We start from the raw sequence: 20,219 nt of genomic DNA, 5'->3' as shown, positions 1-20,219 counted from the left end.
CAAACCACACCAATCATTAGTCATTCACGAGATAACCATTTGTTGGCTATGCAGCAATGTGATTTAAAAGATCACGTTTTACTCAGGTACAGCAGTCTGCTGCTAAAGGCCTTGAAGCCAACAGCTGATTCTGAACCCCGTGCTCACTAACAAGAGTGACCTTGCTTGAGGTTCACACTTGAACCTGCCTTGCTGTTACTCGCTGCTTCCCAGCCTCCAAATTATTTGAGATGGCGGCAGTACCTGAGCCAGACCATGCTTCACCTCACAGCTGAAAGGCACTCACCAATACTCCCTGTTCAAAGAAAGGAGACCTCCCCCTGAGTATGTCAGTATGCTGGCACAGTATTTAATGCTGCTCAGCATCACACACAAAATGCCGGAGGAACTCAGCAGGCCAGGCAGCATCGATGGAAAAGAGTAAATAGTTGATGTTTCGGGCTGAGACCCTTTATCAGGACTTCATCACACTGCAGGGGCCCACTATCAAACTGTCCATGCAAAGTTTGCCGGTCTCTATGTGAAGGCATGCATTTCTGAATGGTGACACAGCACCTGGTGTTGATGTCTCATAGCTGTATAAGCCCAGGTTCAATCTATCCATGCATGTTCTCTTTGTGAATGCACGGGTTTCTACTAGATGCTGCAGTTTCCTCACATGAACCAAAGATGTGCTGATAGGTTAACCAGCCATTGTGGGATTCAGAGTAGGTTAATGGCAAAAAGAAAAATCAAAGAGGAACTGATAAACCTATGTGAAAGAAAATAACATGCAGGAATGCAGCGGGAGAAAGGAGTGGGGAAACTGGACCAATAGAATTAATCATTTGTGAGTTGGCATGGGCCTAATGAACCAAATGGCCTCCTCTAGTCAATTGGAATTGGTTTATTATTCTCACATGCACCAAAATACAGTGAAAAGTTTATGTTGCATACTGTTTGTACAGATCAAATCATTACACAGTGCTTTGAGGTGGGCAAGGTAAAACAATAACAGAATGCAGAATAAAATGCAATGGCTATAGGTAGACAATAAGGTGCAAGATCATAATGAGGTAGATTTTAAGGTCAAGTTCCCATTTTATTATACTATGGAAGCATTCAATAATCTTATAAAAGTGGGGTAGAAGCTGTCCTTTATCTTGGTGGTACATGCTTTCAGGCTATTATATCTTTTACTTGATGGGAGAGGGGAGAAAAGAGAGTACCCAGATTGGATAGCTGCTTTCAAAGTTCAAGTGAAATTTATTATCAGATTATACATATGTCAATATATAATACCCTAAGATTTATTATCTTGCGAGCAATAGTAAATACAAAGAAACACAATAGAATCAATGAAGAACTGCACACAGCAAGATGGACAACTAACCAATGTGCAAAAGACAACAAACTGTATAACAAACTATATAAATAACATGAGACAATGTGTTAAAGAGTCCTTGAAAGTAAGATAATTGGTTGTGAGAACATTTTAATGATGGAGCAAATGAAGATTAGTGTTATTATCCCCTTTTATTCAAGAGCCTGACCGTTGAGGGGTAGTAACTGTTCTTGAACCTGGTCCTGTGAGCCTTGAGGATCTTCTACCTTCTACCTGATGGCAGCAGTGAGAAGAGAGCGTGACCTGGGTGGGGGGGGGGTTGGAGATCATGATGATGGATGCTGCTTTCCTACAAAAGAGTTTCGTGTAGGTGTGCTCAATGGTTAGGAGGGCTTTACTCATGATGTACTGGGCGGAATCCACTACTTTTGCATGATTTTCTGTTCAAAGATATTGGTGTTTCCATACCAGGCTGTGATGCAGCCAGTCAATATACTGTTCATTCCACATTTACAGAAGTTTGTCAGTGTTTTAGATGCCATCCTGAATTTCACAAACTGCTAAGAAAGTAGAGGTGCTACAGTGCTCTCTTCATGATTGTACTTTTGTGCTGGGTCCAGGACAGGTCCTCTGAAATCAGGAATTTAAAGTTGCTAACCCTTTTCATCTCTGATCCTCCAGTGAGGACTGGCTCAAGGACCTCTGGGTTCCCTCTCCTGATATCTATAATCAGTTCCTCGGTCTTGTTGATATTGAGTGAGAGGTTGTTGTTATGACACCACTCTGCCAGATTTTCAATCTCCCTCCTATATGGTGATTCATCACTGTCTTTTGATTCGGCCAGTCACCATGGTGCCATCAGCAAACTTGAATTTGGCAGTGGGGTTGTGCTTAGCCACACAGTCATAAGTGTAAAGTCAGTAGAACAGGGGACTAAGCACACAGCCTTGTAGTGCACCTGTGCTGATGGAAATTGTGGAGGAAATGTTGTTGCTAATTTGAACTGTCTGGGGTCTGCAAGTGAGGAAATTCAGGGTCCAATTGCAAAAGGAGATATTGAGGGGAAGATGGTATCAAATGCTGAGATGTCATCAATAAAGAGCATCCTGATGTAGGCATCTTTGCTGTCCAGATATTCCAGGTTTGAGTGAAGACAAGGCAACTGCTGTGAATTTGTTGCTCCGGTTGGCAAATTGGAGCGAATCCATTTCACCTCTCAGGCAGGAGCATATACGTTTCATCAACAACCTCTCAAAACACTTCATCACTGTGGATGTAAATGCAACTGGGTGATAGTCATTGAGGCAGGTCACCACACTCTTCTTTATGCACCGGTATAATTAAACCCTGCTTGAAGCAGGTGGGTACCTCACGCTGCCAAAGTGAGAGATTAAAGATCTCAGTGAACACACCAGCCACTTGGTCAGCACAGGTCTTTAGTAGGTAGCCAGGTACCCTGCCAGTGCAGATGCTTTCTGTGGATTCATGCTCCTGAAGGCAGCCTGCACATCAGCTTCAGAGATTGAAATCATAGGATCATCAGGTAATGTGGGAGTTCATGATGGCTCCTCCATGTTCAAACCTTCTAATTTCTCACAGAATCTTCTAAGCACACCGACATAGGTTGTGGATCCAGTTATGTACTTCCACAAGAGGGGCACAAGCACCTTCCGTTTGTGCTGTGAGGCAGGTGTGAATGGCCAGGGGTCACGGTGGCATGGTCATCCTGCCTTTGAAATTCATTCCACTTACATCAATGCACCAATCACCGTACTGCGCACACATAACAGCTTTCCCATAGCTTGAAACATTCTCTGAAGGTTAACTTTTAATCTAGTTCCTCTTAACAAACATCAACATTGCACTGAGCTTTCAAGTTTTGTTAAAATTTGTTTTATTTAAGATTCAAGATTGTTTAATGTCATTTCCAGTACACAAGTACAAACGGTATAAAGGAGAATGAAATAATTATTAGTCCAGATCTGAAGCAGCATAAAAAACACAATAATACAAATAACACAATAATTAAAAAGTAATAAATAAATACATAAGACAACTTATTGACATAGATTGATTGCACATCCATAAAGTGATGTTGGGCACAGGAGTGGCTATACATAAGGTGCCTGAAGGAAATAATAAAGTAGTGGTAGTTGGGAATGTGGAGGGCTGGGTTAGTGGGTGGAGGTGTTGATCAGCCCTACTGTTCAGGGAATGTAACTGTTTTTGTATCTAGTAGTCCTGGTATGGATGCTATGTAGCCTCCTCCCTGATGGGAGTGGGATAAACAACCCATGAGCAGGGTGGATGGGATACTTCATGATGTTACTGGCCCTTTTCCAGCACCTTTCTGTATATAGAAAATGGTGGCGCGACGCAGCACGCAGCGGCCACTCTGGTGATGAATATCTGTTATTTGTCAAGTAGGATGCTGTGCACAATCCTGATTTGATGGAGGCAGACGTGAGAAGCACTGAGGAACATCTGGTGAAACTCCTGAAATGCCTGTTTCGCTGCCGCTGCTACTGTGTGATCCAGAATCTCCGGAGGGGAAGGCCCCAAGTCCTCGGCTTTGCTTGTTGCTCGGCGGCTGGGGTGGGGTCGAAGCACTCGGCAGAGATGGTGCTTGGTATCGGAGGCTCGAAGTTTTTGGACGGACTCAGAGTCGGCTGTGGTCGGGTGGTCGGGTGCTTCATCGGCAAGTTGGCAGCGCTGGAGATTCATGGCAGGGAGAGTTTCTCCCTTCTACCATCTGTGTGAGATGATGGGGCTATCAGGGCTTTGAGACTTTTTTTAACGTGCCCATGGTCTGCTCTTTATCAAATTAAGGTATTGCTTTGCACTGTTGTAACTATATGTTATAATTATGTAGTTTTTGTCAGTTTTAGTCTTGGTCTGTCTTGTGTTTCTGTGATATCATACTGGAGGAACATTGTATCATTTCTTAATGCATGCATTTCTAAATGACAATAAATGAGGACTGAGTGTCCTCATAATCTAATCTAATCTAATACAGAATGTCCTTGATGGTGCTGCCATCAGTGACATCATCACAATAGTTCAGCCTTGTGTTTGGCATCCCCATCACAGTTGAGAATGCCACACCTTGCACATGCTTCACTTGCATCTGACTGACTTCACAAATAGCTACTTATCACATGGGGAAAATGACGGAAATAAATCAGGCAACACACATAAAAGTTGCTGGTGAACGCAGCAGGCCAAGCAGCATCTGTAGGAAGAGGTGCAGTTGACGTTTCAGGCCGAGACCCTTCGTCAGGACTAACTGAAGGAAGAGTGAGTAAGGGATTTGAAAGTTGGAGGGGGAGGGGGAGATCCAAAATGATAGGAGAAGACAGGAGGGGGAGGGATAGAGCCAAAGGCTGGACAGGTGATAGGCAAAAGGGATACGAGAGGATCATGGGACAGGAGGTCCGGGAAGAAAGACGGGGGGACCCAGAAGATGGGCAAGAGGTATATTCAGAGGGACAGAGGGAGAAAAAGGAGAGTGAGAGAAAGAATGTGTGCATAAAAATGAGTAACAGATGGGGTATGAGGGGGAGGTGGGGCCTTAGCGGAAGTTAGAGAAGTTGATGTTCATGCCATCAGGTTGGAGGCTACCCAGACGGAATGTAAGGTGTTGTTCCTCCAACCTGAGTGTGGCTTCATCCTTACAGTAGAGGAGGCCGTGGATGGACATGTCAGAATGGGAATGGGATGTGGAATTAAAATGTGTGGCCACTGGGAGATCCTGCTTTCTCTGGCGGACAGAGCATAGGTGTTCAGCAAAGCGGTCTCCCAGTCTGCGTCGGGTCTCGCCAATATATAAAAGGCCATATCGGGAGCACCGGACACAGTATATCACCCCAGTCGACTCACAGGTGAAGTGTTGCCTCACCTGGAAGGACTGTTTGGGGCCCTGAATGGTGGTAAGGGAGGAAGTGTAAGGGCATGTGTAGCACTTGTTCCACTTACACGGATAAGTGCCAGGAGGGAGATCAGTGGAGAGGGATGGGGGGGACGAATGGACAAGGGAGTTGTGTAGGGAGCGATCCCTGCAGAATGCAGAGAGAGGCAGAGAGGGAAAGATGTGCTTAGTGGTGGGATCCCGTTGGAGGTGGCGGAAGTTACGGAGAATAATATGTTGGACCCGGAGGCTGGTGGGGTGGTAGGTGAGGACCAGGGGAACCCTATTCCTAGTGGGGTGGCGGGAAGATGGAGTGAGAGCAGATGTACGTGAAATGGGGGAGATGCATTGGCGCTGCTTCCTGCACGCATGCAGAACTCGTTGACTTTATTAACTTTGCCTCCAACTTTCACCCTGCCCTCAAGTTTACCTGGTCCATTTCCGACACCTCCCTCCCCTTTCTAGATCTTTCTGTCTCTGTCTCTGGAGACAGCTTATCCACTGATGTCTACTATAAGCCTACTGACTCTCACAGCTATCTGGACTATTCCTCTTCTCACCCTGTCTCTTGCAAAAACGCCATCCCCTTCTCGCAATTCCTCCGTCTCCGCCGCATCTGCTCTCAGGATGAGGCTTTTCATTCTAGGACGAGGGAGATGTCTTCCTTTTTTAAAGAAAGGGGCTTCCCTTCCTCCACTATCAACTCTGCTCTTAAGCGCATCCAGTGGCATTGCAGGAGTTGCCAGTCAGCAACGTAGGACTGCCTTGGGGCTCCAGCTCTGTACTTTTCCTTGAGGTTTCCTCTCGAAGACTCCCCCATGAATGGGTGTAGCCACAAAGCAGCGGAGGTTTGAGATCAGAGTTTTAATTCTCCTAATTGAGCTGCCAACCATAGCTGATGAGCCCCATATGCCTGAAGTGACTAGTTTTACGGCACCAGTAACCTGCCTTTGCTCCTTCTCTTGTCAGTAGAAACAGTTCTGCCGGGCTTAGCATCTAAGCCACACATGAAGGCCAGGAAGTGGACTTAGTTGTCAGAGGCTATTTGAGGTGCACGCCACTGGGAGCATTTAATTGGTAGTGAGATCTAATCCCCACTACAACCACCAGTTATGACAACCTTGAAGAACCACATCCTGAGTCACCCTTTAGGTACTAGATTGCTTACCAAGAAGTAATGTGATACTGATTAAATTCAAATTCTGTATCCTTAAACCAATAAGCCACAACTAAGTTAGTAAACACTAATTAATCAAATGTATGAGGATGGATCGATGTGAAGGTGGACCATGTTTCATTTACATTCTTAAAATGCTAACAATATCTCACTTGTAAGGGGCAACCTGAGTCATTCACCCTGCTTAATATCATACCTTCTCCCTGAATCTTTTTAGTCATTCTGTCCATTCTGCTTTGCTCTGCCTCATGGCAAAAGCTGCACTGTTTCATTATTTACAGCTAGTGTTTTTTAGGTATTTGTTTTTAAACAATTTTCAAATACCCAGTGAGACCAGAGATTGAGAAATAGTTTGCAATAAAATAAATGCATAAATTACTCAGGACCTGGAGCAAGAGTTTAAGGGTGTGAGTCTTGGTGCTTGAAGGTGAGATTTACTTTACAGCATTTGGGACTTAGAGAGAGCAGATGAGCTCAAAAGAGATCGAGTCTCAGTGCCTACAGGTGAGTTCACTTTACAGGTCTTCAAAAAAGGTAAGTCACCTAAATGTTACCTAATAGGTCATTGGCTAATTAACTAATTCACAGCAGCCAATAGAAAGAAGGATGCTTCAAGCAGAGCAGCTATTGCAACAGTGAGCAAGTGTAGTACAGAAGGCTTCAAGAAGTTCCAATGTGATGATGGGGAGTAGGAGGCCTAGGTGGTTTGCTTAGAATGAGAGCAGGAACTTTAATTGCAAGATAGCTTATGCAATTAAAAAAAGGTAAGATTAAGTAGTGGCCTTTTGGAGTAGAATTTGTGAGATGTGAGGAGTTGAGACTTCAGTGAGGGGGCAAAGGTAAGAAGAAGTAAAGTTTTATTTTTGCTGTTTATAGTTAGTACTTGATTCAGTATAGGCAGGATGGTAGTTAAGACAGTGGAGTACTCCTGTAGAATATGGGAAGTCAGGGAACCTCACAGTCTACCTCAAAGCCTCCCTGATCAAATGGAATAGTGTTGGGAAATGTATGATAATGCATTTCGGTGAAAGGAACAATAGTGCAGACTATTATCTAAATGGGGAGAAGGTTCAAACATCAGAGGTGCAAAGGGACTTGGGAATCCTTGTGCAAAACTCCCAAAAGGTTCACTTATGGGATAAGTCTGTGGTAAAGAAGGCAAATGCAATGTTGGCATTTATTTCAAGGGGAATAGAATATAAAAGCAAGGAGATAATGCTGAGCCTTTATAAGATACTAGTCAGGCCGCACTTGGAGTATCGTCAACAGTTTTGGGCGCCATATCTCAAAAAGGATGAGTTGTCATCTCCTCCATTTCATGAACATCTGTGCTCATTCACCTTCCTACTGCCTTAACAGAGCCAGTCCTTACCTACCACCCCATGAACATTCAACATATTATCCTCCACCTTCTGCCATTGCCAAAGGGATCCTACTACTAAATACATCTTTGGCTCTTCCCTCTCCCCCCCCCCCCAATGCAGGGATCACTCCCTCAATGATTCCCTTGTCCGTTCATCCCTCCCTGCTGTTCGCCTTCCTGGACCTTATCCCCTGCAAGTGGCCTAAGTGCTATACACCCCCACTCAGAGCCCAAACAGTCCTCCCAGGTGAGGCAACACTTCACCTGCGAGCCTGTTTGTTTTGTCTATTGTGCCCAGTGCTCCCGATGCAGCCTCCTCTACGTCGGTGAGGCCTGTTGAAAATTGGAGGGAAGAACCGCTTCACTGAGCACTCTACTCCATCCACTAAAAATGGAGCTTCCTAATGGCCAAACACTTAAATTCTTATTCCCATTCCAACATGTCGGTCCAAGGCCTCCTCCTGTGCCAAAATGAGGCCCCCTGGGAGGTCTATCTGGGAGGTCTCCAATCTGATGCCATGACTATCGATTTCTCCTTCCGGTTTAAGAAAACATCCCTTCCCTTCCCTCCCCTCCCCTCCCCTCCTCTTCTATTCCCCATTCAGGCCTCTCGTTTCTTCTTACCTACCTATCACCTCCCCCAATGCCAAGCCTATTTCTCTTTCTCATATGGCCCACTCTCCTCCCCTATCAGATTCCTTCTTCTCCAGTCCTTTATCTTTCCAACCCATTCGGTTTCAGCTATCACTTAGCTTGTACTCCTTCCCCTCCTTCCACATTCTTACTCTGGCATCTTCCTCCTTCATATTTAGCCCTGAAGAAGGGTCTCCGAAATGTCGACTGTTTGTTCATTTTCATGGATGCTGCTGACCCCTGAGTTCCTCCAGTATTTTGTGTGTGTTGCTTTGGGTTTCCAGCATGTGCTGACTTTGTTGTGTACTTGATGAGGGGCATTGCCTTTTTGATGTGAAGGTGTAACACCACAACTTGGAGATGACATTCTTGGGGGATTTTTCCAGTGGGGCCATGTGGGTGGCACATAGAAACAAAGATGGTTACTCTCATGTGGCTCGATTATAGACCACCCCCACGTAGTCAGTGGGAACTTCAGCAGGTATGCATGGCAGTCCCATGAAGGGTTTCAGCCAGAAACATCAACTACTGATTTTCCTCATTAGATGCTGCCTGACTCACTAAGTCCCTCCAGTATTTTGTGTGTGGATATAGGTTCCACAATAATATTAAGAGTGCAAAACAAAGGTGGCAATGGAGAATTGGTCCCCTTGGAGATCTGTAGGGCTGCCCATGTCTTGAGCTGCAGGGGATGGGTGAAGGTTTTAATAAATATTTATCTTTGGTTTTTGTGGAGGAGAAAATCATGGTTGCCCAAGAGATAAGGGAAACAAATTGGGATGTTTTGGAGGACCAATCACAACACCAAAGAGGAGGGGGTATTTGCGGCCTTGCAGAATATTAAGGTAGATAAATCCAGAGTTGGGCAAAGTGCATCTTCAGACTTAGTGGGAGGCTAGAGAGGAAATTGTGCAGGCAGAATGAACAGCATAATTCTTCCTCAATGTTGCAGTGTTCAGTCTAGACTTTGCATTCCAGTCTTGGGATTTGAACCCAAAATCTGATTGAGAAGCAAGAGGGTCAGTGCATGGCAGACACATCAGGTTGTTAGACAATTGAATTAAACAAGTATTAAACTCAGGAAAATCTAAAGGCAAAGACAGTGAAAAACGTTTGCTCCAGTATATCAATCTGTGCCCAAGGCAATTGTTAGGGAATTTTGTAAACAAATTCATAATGTTGATAAATGGACTTCAATCTCAAAAGGTACTGAATTCAATGACTACAAATGATATTATTGAAGGGCAGGATAATTTCATGCTGAAAAAGAAAAATATTAATGTAATTTAAGTTCACATTTCAAAAGTGGCAAATATTAAGGTGAGGACCTGACTGGAAGGAATACTCCAAAGAAGCTCATTTGATTCCGGTTCTAAAGTTCACAGTAAATTTATTATCAAAGAAAATATTACCCTTAGATTCATTTTCTTGTGGGTATTCGCAGAACAAAGAACAGCTCCACACAAAGACTGACAAACAACCAATCCCTAAAAGATGACAAACTACGCAAATACAAATAATAATGATTAATTGAGTAAGTACCACTGAGAACATATAGAGTCCTTGAAAGTGAGCCCATAGGTTGTGGAATCAGATCAGTGTTGACGAGGAAACAACTGCAAAAGGTCAAAGTTATAGAGGCAAGTCTTTGAAAAATGATGGTAGCATTTCTTGGAATAGTCATGTTTGAATCCACAATCTTTGTTGTCCCAATCTAAAGGGAATTGTTTCAGAATTTTGAAAATAAGAGCATAATTTTTCTTAATGAATCTACTGATCTGTTTCAGAACTTATTGAATTCAGTTTCTATGAGTAGTATGATATTGAAGAGGCAGATTGTAATTGTACTTTACTTCAACACTGGAAAATATTAACATTTCCATTTCTTCATTATTTAATTAGCCTACCCCTTTGTAAATGAAATATCACAAGGTCAAATTCCCAACCTCAACCCTCTAACAAGACACATAAACATAACATTGCATCATGCAATTTAAATTTCAACTTATTGTCAATGATATTGTCAATGTCCACATGCAAGGTGGAAAAGTTATACTTACAGTGTCAAGGATTCATTGTTCATTCCTTGAAATGCATTTTCTGGGATTGATAAAAGATGTAAGTTGTCACATATTTCCCTGAAAATAAATGAAAAGGAGAGTGAAGGACACCAATCTACAATGTCTTATTAATTTGTGAATGTCAGGATTAATATTTATAGATGAATGTATAAATTATCACTTAAAAGAATGCAACCTCTAATATCTGCTGGTATGATTTTTTTTTCATTTTCCACTCCTGTCTGAATCTAGTTGGAGCAGATTTTCACCAATGTCACAATGGTAGGAATGGATGTTCCTGTGCTAATTTTACAAGGAAATCTGAACATCAAGCAAAAAATGTGTATTCTTGGAGATATGACCCCTCGCTGCCAAAGTAAATAAATTCTTCCTGAACAACTCAATTAAATCCCTTTCAGCCTTTGCTTCCCTAAAATTTGCCAGCCCTGGCAACATCTTTAAGTCTCGTCTGCAACCTCTCTAATGCTATCACATTTTTTATGTGAGATAGTGACTCAACGTCACACAAATATTTCACTTAGTCATAGCACAGCCTCCCTATTTTTGCATTCTGTGCCTCAGACAATATAGGCAAGTATTTCATAGCTTCTTAGCAGCCTTCTGATTTAACTGCTAACAATAGTACATTCTGTTGCCTTATTTCCTTTCCTCAAATATTTCAATTATTTTCTATCAACCCAATAGTGGATGCAGACATGTTTCCTCGAATTTGACATTTCTGAAGTCAAATATGCTGGCTGAGTGCCTTTACTTTGTTAATGGAAGTTTTATTTTAAAATCCACATATTGATGTTTTTATTAGCAAACTGATTTTTTGACTATATGATTCATTCTCTAAGCATTTTGTAATGGGAACTCTGGTTCAACTTCCTTCCCCAGCAGCTTTCACAACCGTTGAGTCCCTTTGTCATCAGTTGACTGATGAAATTTGCAAAATATTTGAATTAAAATTGTATATTAGTTGCCATACATGATGTTTAACATGCATGCCATTTAATATATAGTTTTGTCCTTCTGTTTTTCAGGATTTCAAATTGTTCATCATCCTTTAGTACAAAAGGGAAAAATAAATACAGTAAATATAAATGTAACAGAGATCCTATAAAACAATGTACAAATAACTTGTATACAAAGACTGATCGTATGTCATACAGTGATATGAATGTAGTGGTGGTGGGGCAGGTTGATGGGCAGATGTGTTGATCATCCTGATGGCTTGGGAGTAGTAACTGCTTTTGAATCTGGTGGTCCTGGCATGGATGTGACATATCCTCCTTCCGAATGGGAGTAGGACACACAGTCCATGAGCAGGCTGAGTAGGATCCTTCATGATATTGCTGACCTTTTCCCGGCACATTTCTACACGCAAGTCCTTGATGGCTTGTAGACTGGTGCTTATACCAAGGTGTGTGAGATCAATTTGTCTCCTGTGGTACAGACCTGCAGGAACTCTTTGACCTTCATGATACTTAACAAATTTAATTCAATGACTTGATGAAATTCATTAACCTTACCATATGTCACTTCAATTGCTATTTGTAATTGCACCATTTTGTCCAATATATTGGCATGAATACAGTGCTCTCGGGTCTTCCAAGCAACATCCCAACACTTAGTTCTCCTTTCGCTCTTTAATGCAACTCCTGAAAGCAGATGCTCACACAACCCTCTGCCTTTTAACTCCATCTATTCCCAGCACCAAAGCAGGTAGTTCTGCCTCAAAGGAAAGATTTAGGAATTGAGGAAGGAATAAATTTAGAGGCCCATTGAGAGGCTTCTGTCCAAAGATCTTGTTCACTTCCATGGTTTTAAAGACTTCACAAGACATATGGTATATATAACATAGAAACATAGAAAACCTACAGCACAATACAGGCCCATCAGCCCACAAAGCTGTGCCAAACATGTCCCTACCTTAGAAATTACTAGGGTTACCCATACCCCTCTATTTTTCTAAGCTCCATGTACCTATCCAGGAGCCTCTTAAAAGACCCTACCATATCCACCTCCACCACCGTTGCTGGCAGCCCATTCTACGCACTCACCACTCTCTACGTAAAAAACTTACCCCTGACATCTCCTCTGTACCTACTCCTAAGCACCTTAAACCTGTGCCCTCTTGTGGCAGCCACTTCAGCCCTGGGATAAAGCCTCTGACTATCTACACGATCAATGCCTCTCATCATCTTATACACTTCTATCAGGTCACCTCTCATCCTCCTTCGCTCCAAGGAGAAAAGGCCGAGTTCACTCAACCTGCCTTCGAAGGCATGCCCCCCAATCCAGGCAACATCCTTGTAAATCTCCTCTGCACCCTTTCTATGGCTTCCACATCCTTCCTGTAGTGAGGCGACCAGAACTGAGCACAGTACTCCAAGTGGGGTCTGACCAGGGTCCTATATAGCTGCAACATTACCTCTCGGCTCCTAAATTCAATTCCACGATTGATGAAGGCCAATACATCGTATGCCTTCTTAACCACAGAGTCAATCTGCGCAGCTGCTTTGACGAAAATAAAGTAATTCTTTGCACTGAATTATTTCCCAGAAAAAGAAACCTGGATAATTCGCTTACAAGAATGGAAGAATCCTGTAGCCATAACTGTGCACCAGTTAAGAAAGTTCTAAGGAAGTTTATTGCCTTTGTAGGGCATCAAGGACTATGCAGCAGCCTCTATCAGTAATAGAACACCCAGTAGCAAATGTTCCGGTTGCAGTACTACTTGTGAATGTTCAAACCGCTGTGAAAAAAAAACTTGAGATCTAATTTTCTAAAGGTCACCCTACCTAAATTCGAGAAGCTAGGAGATGGGATTGACAGAACATTACAACAGGACTTCATTAAGGTTGTGCCTTTCCAAAGATTACAGAGCACATTAAGGTCATATCATCTGTCTTCCAAGACGTTGCGACATTCTATAAAACTCTTCTTGATTTTACTTTGCTCAGACATTATAGAGGGAGCAGAAGTGGAGAGAGTGAGCAATTTCAAGTTCCTGGGTGCTAATATCTCTGAGGACCTAATCTGGTCCCAGTATATTGATGCAGTTCTTTAGAAGGCAAGATATACAGTCGGCCCTCTGTACCCGCGGGTTCCGCATCCGTGGATCGAAAATATTTGAAAAAAAGTTCCAGAAAGTTCCAAAAAGCAAAACTTGAATTTTCCGTGTGCCGAGCACTACGCTGAATTCACGCGAACGAAGTGATGTGTAGGCATACCCTGCTGTAGCCTCCCACCATTTCACAGATCCTCAGTCTCTCTCCAGCACTCGTTGTTTGAGCATTGTTCGCCTTGCGTCTCATTCGTTCGCTACTTGTGTTGTGAGCGAGAGGAAGGAGTTTAAGGCTAGTAAGGGACGGCTGCTAGCTATGTAAAGCCTCAAGAACTTAATGATCACGGGAGAATTGGCATTGGCAGCTGAGGCAGCATCAGTGTTCCCAGAAGAGCTGCGATGGTTGCGTCTGTACTGAACATGTACAGACTTTTTTTTTCTTGTCATTATTTCCTAAACAATACAGTATAACAACTATTTTACATAGCATTTACATTGTATTAGGTATTATAAGTAATCTGGAGATGATTTAAAGTATACGGGAGGATGGGAGTAGGATATATGAAAAAACTATGCCATTTTATATAAGGGACTTGAACATCGTGGAGATCTTGGAACCAATCCCCCGCTGATACCGAAGGACGACCGTATTTCATTAGGTGTTTGAGAAGATTAGGAATATCACCTCAAACACTCAAGTATCTATGGATATACCATGGAGAGCATTCTGACTGGCTGCGTTGTCTGGTATGGGGGTGGGGCGGGGGAAGAGAACTACAGGATCAAAGTAAGCTGGAGAGAATGGTAAAATTAGTCAGCTCCATTATGGGTACTGGACATGTTGTATTCAAGACATCTTTAAGGAGAGGTGGCACCCATCATTAAGAACCCCACCATCTCGGACCTGCCCCCTTGATCAGGAAGGAGGCACAGAAACCTGAAAGGACACCCTCAGCGACTTAGGAATAGCTTCTTTCCCTCTGCCATCTGACTCTGAATGGACCATGAACACTACCTCACTATTTTTGTTTTTATTTAGGTTTCACAAGGTTTCAATAAGTGCATTTAATGTCAGAGAAATGTATACAATATACATCCTGAAATTCGTTTTCTTCGCAGACATCCACAAAAACAGAGGCGTGCCCCAACGAATGAATAACAGTTAGAACATTAGATCCCCAAAGGCTCCCAACCCCAACTTGGCCTCTCACGCAAAGCAGCAGCAATGACCCCACCCCCACAAAAGCATCAGCACCCTCCACCGAGCACTTAAGCATGCAGCAGAGCATCAATAAAGACACAGACTTGCTCTTCACCCGGAGGGTTGCACTAAATAAGTGCAGCTCTCTGGGCACACAACCCCCGGCAGCTAACCTGCTGCTCCTGATGTTCTGTGTTCTCCCGCGTCGCTTCAGTCAGGAGCACCGGCCTAGAATTAGCACGTCCCCAGAGCGACGAAATGCTGGAACCCTGAAGATGTACTCATTTATGTTCTTGCACTACTTATTTCATTTAACCATTTGATATATGTGTGTAATTCAGTTTTCCCCCTATATTATCATGTATTGCATTGTACTGCAGCCACAAAGTTAACAAATTTCACGACCTATACCGTAAGACATAGGGTCAGAATTAGGCCATTCAGCCCATCGAGTCTGCTCCATCATGGCTGATCCTGGATCCTACTCAACCCCAAATATCTGCCTTCTCACTATATCCTCTGATGCCCTGACCAATCAGGATACAGTCAACTTCTGCCTTAAATATATGCACGGACTTGGCCTCCACTGCAATCTGTGATGCCAGTGATATTAAACATGATTCTGATTCTGCTGTTTAGCAAAATATGGGTATTAATGACAATTGATAGCAAAAACAATGTGGTGAAAGTAAATGAGTGCATATGGTATAGTGATATTAAAAGGGAAGATCAGTCTCCTAAATAATTAATTTTCTTACATCCAGATCTGATGCAATATTCTTTACTGCTTGGATTCTCTGAGTCCTTGACTGGGAGGTTCCTTTTAATTCTTCAAACCAGTTCAAGTTTCTTTGAAAAGCAAAGTGAACAATAACCTTGGAGTAACACACACACACAGATACACACACAATGCTGGAGGACCTCAGCAGGTCAAGTAGCATTTATAAAAATGAATAAACAGTCAATATTTCAGGCTGAGACCAACCTTGGAGACTAGTTAAACTATGATGCAAAATACATCTAATTTATTAAAGCATCTGAAATGTTGCTCCAAGTTTCTTGAATGCTTGGGATCTTTCTTAAGTATGCCAGTTTGATTCAGCAGTATAGTTTGCTTAGTCTGGCCTACATTTAACACCAGAACTGCATCAATCTTACCTGGCTTTGAAATGGACTTGACATTCAGTTTAAGGGTATTAAAGATTGGCGACAAATTCTTAAACATTCTCATTTCCACCTTGGTTTTCTCCACAAATAATTCTCCCTCCTTTCATTACCTTGCCTTCACAGTGTGTTGACTCGATGCTTAATTCACCTTACCGTTGTTTCCTGATATTTTTGGAGCTTCTTTCATCATTTTTCTTGGGTAATGATAAACTTCGTGGTCTAGTTTAGCTATGGTGATTGTTTATAACTGCCAATTTCAAATCATCCTTCCATTCACGATTCACACATGGTGATATGTTTTCTTTTTGTACGTTAGATTTATTTTAGACTAACGATTCCCCAATCATCCTCAATTCCTTTTGAATACAAGGACAGAATTTTAAGTAACTTAAAGAAACAGCAGACTGTCTCTCCCGTCAGCAACTTAACGCATGAGATCTCTGAACTAATGGAAGGATTTCTAACCACTGCAACTAATTTATTTTCCAATACTTCTTTTGATACTAGGATCTTGATCTTAATACTGCCCACTTTCTCTGACTATGAGATAAACTCAAGTGAAATGAATCTGCTTAATTTCAGTAGTCTTGTATTTTCAACACAAAACTTGCTTTTAATTTGACAATTTCGCTGAAGGCAGCCAGAAAAAAAGATGGTGCAGAAATTGCACAGACATGGGGAACAATTTTCAATATGGTACGTAGCTTGGATCACCTCCCTCTGGCACTCCCCCCCCCCCTTCCTTTCTTCCATGGCCTTCTGTCCTCTCCTATCAGATTCCCCGTTCACTAACCCTGTATCTCTTTCACGAATCAACTTCCCAGCTCTTTTACTTCACCCCTTCCCTCCTCCTGGTTTCACCTATCACCTCGTGTTTCTCCCTCCCCTCCCCCCCCCAACTTTTTTAGTTTGACTCCTCATCTTTTTTTCACAGTCCTGATGAAGGGTCTTGGCCCGAAACATCAAATATACTCTTTTCCATATACTCTTTGCCTGGCTTGCTGAGTTCCTCCAGCGTTTTTACATTCTCACCTGGATAATAAAAACAAACACTTTTTCCCTCCCCTCTCCCATCAAATTTATTTCAATTATACTGATAAGGTTGTAAGGATACTTACAGAATAAAACTGGATGCAATAGAGTGGATGTGGGTCAGATCAGGAAAGAATCCTACCCCAGTATTGCAAATGCTCCTGGTTTAAAAAAAATAATGAATTGATCATTAAGCAAGCAAGTAGGACAGTTATTTCTTTTTAACTTGCAGGTGACTATGTTGAAGTTTAACAAATTTATGAGTCTACTATAGCATCAAACAGGTACATTTAGTAGGAAGTATTTTTAAACCAAATCCTAAGTCAGGGGAATATAAAATATTGTTTAATCAGAAGTCATTCGCACATTCAATGGCATTTTCCCTTTCTTTGATAACGTTCATAATCTGAGGGAATTAGCATTATTCAACTGATTCTATGTATAGAAACTCCAAAGGAAAGTTTCATAAGAGATGCCTAGAGTAGAAAATACCTGCATGATAATGCAGCTAGTAAAGAGTACGAGGCATGGATACTTATTTTCCATGAAGTTACTTACTGCGTTGCAGAGGAAGAGCAGATAGAGTGCTACATACACAAGGTTTACTAACACTTTATGCTTTTAATATAAAAATACCTGTGTGCAATCTGTCCCTCTATAATTTTGTAAGCTTTTACATTATTGAGGTTTACATTCATGATTCTCATTTGTTTTGAGTACATACAACTTTGTCCTGGAATACGTACAGGGAAAAATATATCAGCCTAGAAATGTATAGACTCATAGAGAAGTATAACACAGAAACAGACTCTTTGGCCCAACTAGTCTGTGCTGAACTATTAAACTGCCTAGTCCCATCAACCCGCACCAGGCCATAGCCCTCCATACACCTACCATCCATGTATCAATCCAAACTTCACTTAAACATTAAAATCGAGCTCCCATGCATCACTTGTGCTGTTCAACTCCTTCCACACTCTCACGACCCTCTGAACGAAGAAGTTTCCCCTCATGTTCCCCTTAAACTTTTCACCTTTTACCCTTAGCCCATGATCGCTGGTTATAGTCCCACACAAGCTAGTGGAAAAAGCCTGATTATATTTAGCCTATCCATAGAAGTATAATTTTTTAACCCTCTGTCAAATTTCCTCTCAATCTTCCACATTCCAAGGCATAAAGTCCTAACCTATTCAATCATTGCTTTACAACTCAGGTCCTCCATACTAAGCAACATCCTTGTCAATTTTCTCTGCACTCTTTCAACCTTATTTACATCTTTCCTGTAGGTACAGTAGATAACCAAAATTGCACATAATTTACCAAATTAGGCTTCACCAATCTCTTAAACAACTTCAACATAATATCCCGTATCCTGCACTCAACACTTTGATTTATGAAAGCCAATGTGCCAGAAGGTTCAAAGGTTCATTTTGTTAGTACAACTCTGATACTTGTCTTCTCCAGATAGCCATGAAATACAGAAAGACCGTGGGAGTTGATGAAAGAAAGGAGATCAACTCCTCTCCCCAGGTACAAAAAGCAAAGAAACAAAACTCACAGGCCCCAAAGTCCCCCCCAAGCTCAAACAAAACAGCAACAATACAATCCCCAACTCCCTCACTCACAGAAAAAAAAACCAGCAACAATCCCCGACCCCATCACCTGCAGAAAAAAAACAGCGACAATAACAATACCCAACTCCCTCACTCAATAACAAAAGCTTTCTTTACAACCCTATCTACCTACTAATAGGTAAGGTAAGGATGGAGATGATTTTAACAAAATGACTAAATATATGCAGTAGATTCTGTGTGTAGGTACATTATTTTCAAAAAGCAATTTATTACATGGTATATTGAAAGCTTGCTGCTAATATTAACATGCCTAAAATTACCAAGAGCTTGGAGCAAATTAGTTATAGGAAGAAAACTGAATGTACTTCTTTCTAGACTGGTTGTTTTCCCATAACAATCACACATGAATCAGACTTGGGTATAGGAGTTATAATGGCAAGATCTGATGAAATATCTAAATGGTGCAACTTTAAAAAGAGTAGTAATTCAGATACTCAAAGAAAATTGGATAGAGTGAGATCATGAAAGGCATCAATTGGATACATTTTTTAATATGACTCCTATGTGTCCGTAAATTTCTAAAAGACTGCAAATAAGAATTCAGAATTTGTGATTAAGTAACTGATGGCAAAATTGCTTATTGCAAAGAATTAAATTCAATAATGCAGAAGAGAGCATAATTGGAAGATTGCAGGGAAATTTTAAATGTGACTGTAAATTATAGAAAGTTACAAAGATAGGGACTAGGTCATGTCAGATCTGAAACAAGAATAAGAACCTTAAAAGCAATTTAAAATCTAAGAGTATACAGATGTGCAAATATAGAGAATGGGTTAATTGCATGGCGCAATTGGGATACTGGAAACCAAGGACATCACATAAGAGAAAGAGGTTAAGAGGTCATATTTAAATTGTTGTATAGAGCATCTTGGATGTGGAGAGCTTTGCTAGAAAAATTTGTGCAAGAAGAATGTACAATTTTCATTTGTGGTTAAATATGTTAGTTTATGAAAACTGCTGAACTGATAATTCTTTGAGAGGGTGTGAAGGAACACTTGGTAAAATAACTGCACTCTCTGATGCAGAATTTTAACTTTTTGTATCTTAAAGGCAGAAACAAAAAGCAGATTTTTAGGCCATGAATTAGATACTTTTGACACTAGTTATTTCTGTTGGTAAGAAATCAAAGTGAAGACCCAACTTTCTTTTTGTGGAAGATCAAGCAGCATAAAATAGTTAGTCCCAAATCTTACAGCTTATACCATCTAACTGCAATAGACTATAGACAATAGGTGCAGGAGTAGGCCATTTGGCCCTTTGAGCCAGCACCACCATTCACTGTGATGATGGCTAATCATCCACGATCAGTACCCTTTTTCTGCCTTCTCCCCATATCCCTTCACTCCGCTATCTTTAAGAGCTTTATCTAACTCTTTTCTGAAAGAATCCAGAGAATTGGCCTCCACTGCCTTCTGAGGCACAGCATTCCACAGATCCACAACCCTCTGTGTGAAAAAGTTTTTCCTCAACTCCATTCTAAATTGTCTACCCCTTATTCTTAAACTGTGGCCTCTGGTTCTAGACTCCCCCAACATCGGGAACATGTTTCCTGCCTCTAGCGTGCAAAGGTAGATTGGAACCCATTTAAAAAGCCTAGATAGAGTGGACGTGGAAAGAATGTTTACAGTAGTGGGAGAGTCTAGGACCA

General features: G+C 41.7%; 1 protein-coding gene across 1 annotated transcript in view; it reads right to left on the bottom strand.

The window, feature by feature from the left end:
- Window positions 1-20,219, bottom strand: part of LOC140201992 (lutropin-choriogonadotropic hormone receptor-like) — a 76,291-nt gene that overhangs the window by 22,574 nt on the left and 33,498 nt on the right. Inside the window, exons 4-5 of the mRNA XM_072266859.1 lie at window positions 17,024-17,098; window positions 10,465-10,542 (exon numbers count right to left, since the gene is read on the bottom strand). Of these exons, the coding sequence (XP_072122960.1) occupies window positions 10,465-10,542; window positions 17,024-17,098 (153 nt within the window). The remainder of the gene's footprint in view (window positions 1-10,464; window positions 10,543-17,023; window positions 17,099-20,219) is intronic.

Source organism: Mobula birostris, chromosome 8 (genome assembly GCF_030028105.1).
Source record: "Mobula birostris isolate sMobBir1 chromosome 8, sMobBir1.hap1, whole genome shotgun sequence".
Taxonomy (NCBI): Eukaryota; Metazoa; Chordata; class Chondrichthyes; order Myliobatiformes; family Myliobatidae; genus Mobula; species Mobula birostris.
This window is presented reverse-complemented; position numbering and strand designations above follow the sequence as displayed.